Raw genomic sequence first — 9,261 nt, 5'->3', positions numbered from 1 at the left:
AATATATATATATATATATATATATATATATATATATATATATATAGAATTGTAATCCCTTATATTTAATTTAATACAAATATTTATTTTATTATATATTAAGGCAAAATTCTTTATTAAGCTATTATTTCAAAGCATTTTCTGTAGATTCTTTTTGATTTCTCCGAATTCCCTCAAAGACATGGTTACCTCTTCTAATAATACCCCTCACTGTCTTAAACGTCTTATTCTCACCCTTAGTTCCGCTCTATTATTCGACCTCTACTCGTCAACGTAATTCAATGCCGTATTTTGACAGTGCAGAATACTGTGGCGTGTGAAATATCTCCAGTTGTGCTCGTACTTGGCAGCATTTTTCTGTTATACGTCTATTCGGTCCTTTTAAGGGAAGTAAAAAGTACTTCTTTAGAATTATTGCGTCTTCACAGACAGTAATTGAGCGAACTGGAGATTGTACTATAACGATAGTTTCCTTCAAATAGTTTGAAATATTCAAGATATCATAACTTCCATGAATAGTGCTTTTTATTTATCTGTCTTTACTTTTTTCTTACTTTGATCATTTTAATTTGTAATACAACAAATAAGAGGTATAATCAAATTTTAGGTACTTAAATGTTTCCATATGAATAAATCGTTTATTATTCATGTATCATATAACATGGTTCATCGTTTATTATTGTTAATCTATTGGGTTGTCCGGAAAGTTCGTGCCGATGTTGAAGGAAAATTGAAACGTAGAAAATTTAAATTTTAGTATACATTTATTAAATTATATAAGTTAGTCGGCACGAACTTTCCGGACAATCCAATATAATGTTACGAATTTTTTTATGCAACTGTGCGCTCAAGAAAGTAAATGTCTTTACTAATTGAAACAGCCGTAGCCTAATAAAAATAGCTTTACGCACTCTTAATGCGCGACTTATCCTAATTTTATTTAATTCAAAATAAGATTTTAAAGTTATTTTTGCTTTTATTAAGCTTATAATTTTACTAAATTAATTATTAAATACGATTAAAAAAAAGAGAAATTCTATTTTCATTGAGTACTAAATAATTCTCCATTTCAAGTATTTTACAAAATTCTTTTTCTTTTAACGATTATTATTATTACTATTATTTCCTTTTACCTGTTAGTAAAAAATCGCTTATATATTAAGTTATAAAGATTCAGTCGCGCCTTCCTATAAAATACACCACAGGAATCCTAGATCTTTATCTGCACACGAAAAGAATGGTCAAATTCAACAGTGATCCAAAAATTCTTTCTGCTTCTTATCTACCATCATGGCTTGTAAAAATGGCAATAATTCCGTATTAGATTCAACAGATACGATCGGTAGTTGGTGGACGGTGGACAGAATGGTAGATGCGAGTTGTGTGAAAAAAAGATGCCTATAGTTCCGTATAATCCCTCATGACAATCTCTTGTGCCTGGCAGCAGTTGCAAGGGTCGACGCCTTTACTGAAAAGGCTTTTTCCCTCTTTGAACGTCTCCTTATCCTTCTCACCAGTTTGCATGTCCCTTTCGTCGCTTTCTGGCTCTCGCGCTCGCGCGGTAGACATAGCGACATCAAAGAATCTTTAGACTCGACGATCTGCTTCCATCTGCTTACAAGTTTCCGCATAATCGCAAGGGAAGAGTGTCGAAGAGATTGATGCCACCCTTCTTGACTAGATAAGAGATAACGCGGTAACGAGGTCATACTCGGAGCGTCGTCAGCGACGAAGGGAAAAGATGATGATGAGATGAAGTTATCTTTGATATCGGAAGGATTACACTTTACCTTCCAACGCGCGAGAATGGAGTGGACTGCGTCGGATTAACGACCATGAAAGACCCTACAGGAAATATACGCGCAAATTGGATTATCCAGCAAAAATGTACCGATGCGTAATTAATTATTTATCCATTAGACCTTTATCCTTGTGAATTGAATTATATATTATTCATAAAGCAGCAAAGTTCGGAAGTAACAATGAATGCCTCATGGTTATTTGCTTAATACCATATTCGCTATTCAAAGGCATTATATAAGCACACCTGCCGTTGGTGCCTCTTCTTGATTCCTTTTATGCTACTTTTGATATTCTTGAGAAAAATCGGTTTTTAGGCAGGTAGTTCAACAGATTCAGATAGATTTTTCAGAACTATAAGAATATATAACTATTTCCAAAAGGACACTCGCAGAGTCGCTTTTCATCTTTTTTACGATCGCCACGACCGGCACTCGCACAGGATGGTGAGAGGAACCTGGTCGCAAAAACAACCAGATTCCTCTATATACCTAGACGGTACCGAGGTCGTAGGTATACGATATCTGATGCAGAAAACCGGTAAAGGCCGCAGGACTACAGAAAGAGCGAAGAAGGGAGATGCCAAACGAGCCAGGTAAACCAAAGGCAAAGACACGACCGTGAGGGCAGTGCGGCACATTGTCTTCGGGTGACTTAAAAATCCAACTCGTGGCTCGTTAAGCACGCTATCAGATACAACCGCAGGATAGACCCCTCGCTGAGGGAGAACACGACGTGTGCCCATGTCTTGGTCCCCTCCACGGCAGATTCTCTTTCTTTCTCCCCGATATTCCTTCGCCATTTCGTTTACGTAACCTTGCAGCTCCCGCACGCTAACCTTCGCTTCAGTTGAGTCCGGTAGCATAATATGTGTTAAGCGTGAGTCCGATGATATGGGGGCGAAAATTTAGCGAAGCGAATGCGCATCACGCGGCAATTTGTTGTTCTGTCCGTGCACTAATTACGCTTTGTATCCCAAGTATTCATTATTTATGTGTTTAAAAATAATTTAAGTAAACAAGTTTTCTGTTTTTCAAATAACCTAATATTGATTAAAGTACTATATTATTTTATATAATATTAATTTCTAAATAAACTATTAATAATGCGGCAGCACATTCCAAAAATTATGTATGTTTACAAAAGCTATCTTTTTTGTTTCATTTAATGCGATTTTGATTCACTTTCAAAAAGATCATATAGACATAGCAAATTTATTATTCAAATTTAAAATTTTGTTTTTATCTTTCTTTTATTTTAAAACGTTCTTTTTATTATAAATACTAATTTAAATTCTGCTATTGATAAGGAAATAATTTCTTTAGCACTTTATATAATTCTATTTTCAAATTTATTCATCGCGTTTCCGTGACACTTGAAATATATGAGTAGGCATTTTTAATGCTGAAGTCACACGATACATAGTATTCTTGCAGATTTGTGAGACAATCGCACGCTATGTTAATTGTAACATGAGTGGAAACGAATGAGTCATCCACTCGTAATCTGTATCAGATAATTTTTTATTCACAAGGAATAAAATCTATAAACAAATAACCATCTCTTTTTTTTAAACACAATAAGTCACATTATAAAAAAATATTTGCAATTTCTTTATATAAATTTTTCAATTTCTTTATATAAATTTTTTTGTTAATAAAAGATAAATTTATGTATTTCAGGACTGGACGGAGAATTATTTTACGTCAGGGAAGGGACCGTAAATGAGTATGCTATGAAATTCGTCGTTCCAGTACCAGCGTTAATTCAAAAGCTCCACTTCACATGGGAAAATCTCGCTGGTAGACCAGTAAGTTCATTAATGAAATAATATGGACATTAATATTTTAAAGCTGTCACATAATTGTACAGATTGTGTCGTAAAAAGGCGTCAGTAATAAAGATAAGCAAAAGTTTAAATAAAGATATAATTATTGTTGAGTAGTATACTTTGAAAATCTGACAATTTAATTTGCATTAATTGTATCGTATAACTCTCATAAAGTTAGAAATTTAACTTTAAAATGAGTAAATTATAAAATATTTAGAGCAGAAGGCGTTTCTGACTTTCGTTAAGATCCCAGTTAGCGTGTTACGCAAGAACAAGTGCAAAAGGATTTGAAGGAATAGAATTTAAAGCGAGCAGAGTTAACGTGGTAGTCGAGGACCAGAATTATCCATGCGCAAGATATTTACGTGCACAATTCTCGGCGAGTGCTTCTATGTCTCTTATTTACGTTCCTCTGACTTTTCTACCATTCCTCCCGCATCTCTTTGCGCTTCTTCGCCGGGATTAAAGTCGCCCGCGGCTGAGAAATGCTGAAATTGCTCGTTAACGTAGGAATTCGCGTCACCGCACGTAAGACACTTCAGAGACGGATCTCATCCAACGAACCTCAGCGTTTTTCAAGGTTCAGCGATCACACCGTCCAGCCATTTGAGATTTTTAGCCAATCTTTATTCGCGTTTCTTTTCATGTCTTTATAGCGCGTATTTATCGAAATTATCGAGGCATATCATACCTTTTACAGTTTTTCAAGTTTTCAGCGCATCGCGACGTAGAGTTCTCAGAACTCTTTTATTTGTTCTTGAAGAACAAATAAAATGTGTAATGTGTTCAATCGTAGTGTGATGGAAATTACGTGATATATTTATTTATCAGGAAACAATTAATTGTCTCAGATTCTTTTTCGTGTTTTAATTAAAAACCGATATTTCCTTTTCGTCTTGCATCAATATTTCTCTCTTCTATTTTCGTTGTATATTTGTTAATATTATTAAGAATCTACCTATAGACGTCTTCTACTTTTTGTTCTGAATAAATAATACATTCTGAATAAATAATGAGTATCCTAGCGTGCGAATTAATTTTATGTTATTCTTAATATAACGACGCGGCGGACGTGGTGTGATAGTTATGATGGCGAGAATCGCGCAGCTGCATATTCATGCGGGATATAAAATCGAAACCAGATTGTCTCTCTTTTTCTCGTTCATGAGTCATCGGCGAAACTACGCAAACCACTTCTGCCCGCTGCTCGTCGACATCCGTGGTACATTGACAAAGTGGCGGCGAAAAGTGGGCAGAATGCGGCGGGGTGTCCGATTGACTCGTCGACGGTGCGCGGAAAAAAAGGATGGATCCAGGAGCGGGACAAAGTGGTCCATCCACTTCTTCCAGTTGTCTCGGCATATAGCAGACAACTGGGAAGGAGGGACTAAAGAAGGAGATGAGGAAGACTGACGAGCGACGCAAAGACATCCGTCACCTCCGCGGCAAAACCGAGTGGCTTGAATGGTACTTAAACCAGCGCCTGTCCATCAAACCTGCGGGAATTGTGTCTCGATAAAGCGGTTTCCGGACGCGTCACAGTACACGTCGAATTATCAAGGGAATCCTCCTGGCGGCTTTACGCGCCAGGCAGCGCATTCAATTTCGATCAGACGTTTGCGTGGGTATTTGTATAGCGCGGGTAGCAATTTTCCTTCCCTCGCGCATCACGCAACGTCGTTTGTATTGAGAATGAAGCATATGGCGGATTTGAAAATTAACGAGAGATTGCAGAAGTTACATTGTGTGAATCGTACGCGGTATATATGGGAATTTTTCCGAAGCTGTATGAAAATTGACATCCTTTGCAAAAGTACAAAGGCCTAACCGCGCAAGAATATTTTTTTTTTAATATCTACCCATGTTGTCGTGCCATCTGTCATAAGTAATTACATAGTAGTATTTATTGTTAAAGAAAGTGCAGGTGTGATCAAGTACATTTATATTTTAATTATTGTAATTATAGTTATATATATTTCTTTTCCTATTCTCTCAATTATTATTAAACAAAAAATAATTATTCCTTTATCGTCTATATGTTATATTTTAATAAAATTACGAACTGAAATATATTAAGAATCAGGATTAGAAAAAATTTCATTTTTCGGCCATCTAAATTCTTAACTGGAAATCCGCTAGTCCATTTAGAAGAATCTGCCTGGCTGGTCATATAGTGCGGCAGCCACAATCTTCATGACCGTAAAAGACCGCAGGAGAGCGTTAGATAGCAGTAGCGACAAGCCGACAAGTTGACGAGGTACTCTCCTCGTGGCCAGCCGATCATCACTGCGAGCTAGTAATCAGCTGCGAGCTTCTGCATCGCCTAGTCGTTTCCTTCCACCCCTTATCCTTCCCGTTTTCTTTCCACTCTTGTTCTCGCAAATCCTCTGGACTCGTTTTGCTCTCGCTGAGCACAAATTGTCTTCCGAGAATGGTACGCTCGAGATTATAGTTCAACGTTCTTGAGATTATGACGGAGCGGTAGCCAGCCAAACCTCACACTCTTCAACATTGTTCCGTCTGTTTTGCGTATTCTTTGCGAATTACAGTTTTCAAATTATTGAACGCTCTTATGTGCGCTCCTTTTCTCTTCCTTTTCGTCATTTCATTCTACATTACAAATGCATTTTATTCATTGATTAATTTGTATGACATAAACTTTGATTTATTGGTAGCTTTTTTATCATTTTTTTGCAGAGAGAGTTAGACAGTAATAAGATAAAAATGAAATTCTTGATACTTTCAGCTACCATATACGATGTTCGTGGATATCAGCAATCCTACAGCGCTGAGTAGTTCCTTAAATATTTCCCACATTGGCGAGATACCGGTTGGTGGTTTACAAACATGGGCCTTATCATTGCACTGCGGACCCTACAATATAGAGGTCGACCTCAGTCTCCGAATAAACGTCTCGGTATCAAGAAAGAATACGACCAGCTTGGAGTTCAAGCGAAAAAAAATTTGTATGAACTTGAAAGAGACTCCCACCGAGCCTGAAGAAGTTCTAGTCGCTGCCCCTGACTCCACTTCCGGCGGTCAGATTTTCTATGTGGCAATTGGTTGTGCGTGTGCGTTCATGGCGGCTATTTTCGTTTTGATTATTATCTACTACGTACGTGATAAGAAGACTAGGAGACATCGAGATCCTCTACAGTGAGTGAAACGTACCGTTTCAAAATCGAAAGAAAATCGAATAATTGAACGAATTATTGAATATGCATAAAAGATTTATGAATTACAGAGAATCCAGAGGACTCAGTTCAGCGTGCAGTATGGAAAGAGGCACTGGAGTGGGACCTGCGCAAACTTTTTTATCACCAGAAACACCTCCACCTACCTCTGCTGCGTCAGGATCATCTTATAGAAGACTAGATGATCGTCCTAACAGAGAACTTCATGAAAGAATTCAAGAAATCACCGTACAAAGGTAATTATTATTTAAATTAACAATTAATTTAATTAAATTAAGAAGAAATATCAGAAATATCAAATAGTAATTTTACAAAAATCTGATTGAATGAATATTATTTTTAGAAATAGTTAATTATTTGTTTCACAATAAGTGTTAAAAAAATTAACATTTTGAGTTATAAATAAATACTGCAAAATAGGAAAATTATAAAATTGAATGAAATAATTAATTTTGTTCGTTTTGTTACAGATGCAGAGTACGTCTGATTAGTATTGAATTGGAGGGAACGTTTGGGCGCGTGTATAGAGGCAGTTACCATGAAGAAGGTGCTTTATCTCCGAAGGACGTACTAGTGAAAACTGCTGCCGAGCATGCATCCCAATCGCAAGTAAGTTAATTTAAAATAATAAAGAGTCTAATGAAATACTCTTGAGAATAATTAATCAATATAAATAATAATAAAGAATAAAATATGTTAACTATATATCTCTTATTCATATTATCTTCTTAAAAAATAGAATGTTTTATTTATTTGAAAGAGATAATTCTATGTTTTAAAATATGACTAAGATGATGTTCAAGTATAATTTTTTTTGTTTCGAAAAGGTTGCTCTTCTATTGCGAGAAGGTTTAGCTTTGTATGGACTCAGTCATCCAGCATTACTTCCGGTCCTCGGTGTTTCCATTGAGGACAGAAGTGCGCCTTTTCTGCTGTACCCACACACGGGTTACAAAAATATGAAAAGATTTCTATTGAAGTGCAAGTTCAGTAACGAAGGGCCTCCAAGAGCTCTTACAACGCAGGAAGTCGTCGAAATGGCACTTCAGGCTGCTAAAGGTGTACAATATCTTCACAGAAAGAGACTTGTTCATAGAGACTTGGCTGCCAGAAATTGCGTGTAAGTAAGAATGATAAATAATTGTAAGTCTTCCCGAGACTATCACTAAAGCATCACTAAAAATATTCTATTATTCGACTAAATATATTTTATATTACTTCCTTGATGATTTAATTTGTTGCGTTCTATAAATCCTTCAGTGTTCGTATAAGTTTTATTGCTAGATATATTGCTTTCAATATAGCTTAGCTGGGTTTCTATGGCAGGTTTTATATTGCCATACAGAGCTGCAATCGTTACGTCTCGTTACCGAATTAATTGCGCGTAGACTTAATAACCAGCAACCGTGTTACCGTAAGACATTAATTGCTAGTATCTGTCTGATTTCCATTTAGAGCAACTTATAACGATGCAGTAATGAAATTGCGTGATCTTTTTTCGACGATCATCTCAAGTTCATGGATTTTTCATGTTTCAGGGTGGACGATGACTTGAGAGTGCAAATCACGGATAATGCCTTGGCTAGAGATTTGTTTCCACAGGATTATCACTGCCTCGGCGATAACGAAAATCGCCCTATTAAATGGCTAGCAATAGAAAGTTTACTTAATAAGACTTTTACTACAGCCTCTGACGTGGTGAGTAACATATGTGAATTAATATAAAAAATACTGCAGAAAAATAAATATTAATCCTTTTAATTTATTTGTTTTAAATTATCATTAAAAAATATTTTTATTTTTTGATGAATTAAAATATTAACTGAGATCTTTTTATTCATTAATATTGCGATAATGATCACATTAAAATGATGTATGACACGCAAATGATGTTATATTGACATTTTTATCATATTATTTTCTTCGATTTTAGTGGGCATTCGGCGTTTTTTTGTGGGAACTAACGACGTTGGCGCAACAGCCTTATGGAGAAGTGGATCCATTTGAAATGGCATCTTACCTTCGAGAGGGATACAGGTTGGCGCAACCAATAAATTGTCCAGACGAGTTGTTCGCAGTGATGGCATATTGCTGGGCGATGTCAGCAGAAGAGAGGCCAACATTCAGTCAATTACTTATTTGTTTACAAGATTTTCACACGCAGTTAACACGATATGTTTAATTGAGCGTGTTCACTGGCTGTAAAATAAGACTTTGCTATTAAAATTGCTATTTCTCCATTGAATTTTTAAACATATCGAAATTTTTATTCAAAGGAGACTTCTATTGAGACTTGAGTATAAAATCGTGTATGTATATATATCACTCTAGTACTTAGGTTCTCGCATAATTTAAGTGATTTATAGTAGTCATGTATAGATCTATAGACGTAATAGATTCTAATTTAATATATATGCATACATATGTGTGTGTGTG

At 35.8% G+C, this 9,261-nt stretch overlaps 1 protein-coding gene across 1 annotated transcript in view; it reads left to right on the top strand.

Annotated features, from left to right (window-relative positions):
- Positions 1-9,007, top strand: part of LOC105624829 (tyrosine-protein kinase Dnt) — a 24,633-nt gene extending 15,626 nt beyond the window's left edge. Inside the window, exons 2-8 of the mRNA XM_012206180.1 lie at positions 3,483-3,610; positions 6,378-6,787; positions 6,876-7,061; positions 7,296-7,434; positions 7,653-7,945; positions 8,364-8,523; positions 8,759-9,007. Coding sequence (XP_012061570.1) covers positions 3,483-3,610; positions 6,378-6,787; positions 6,876-7,061; positions 7,296-7,434; positions 7,653-7,945; positions 8,364-8,523; positions 8,759-9,007 — 1,565 coding nt within the window. The remainder of the gene's footprint in view (positions 1-3,482; positions 3,611-6,377; positions 6,788-6,875; positions 7,062-7,295; positions 7,435-7,652; positions 7,946-8,363; positions 8,524-8,758) is intronic.
- The last annotated feature ends 254 nt before the right edge of the window (positions 9,008-9,261 follow it).

The sequence above is a fragment of the Atta cephalotes genome, assembly GCF_000143395.1.
Source record: "Atta cephalotes unplaced genomic scaffold scaffold00090, whole genome shotgun sequence".
In the NCBI taxonomy this organism is placed as follows: domain Eukaryota; kingdom Metazoa; phylum Arthropoda; class Insecta; order Hymenoptera; family Formicidae; genus Atta; species Atta cephalotes.
This window is presented reverse-complemented; position numbering and strand designations above follow the sequence as displayed.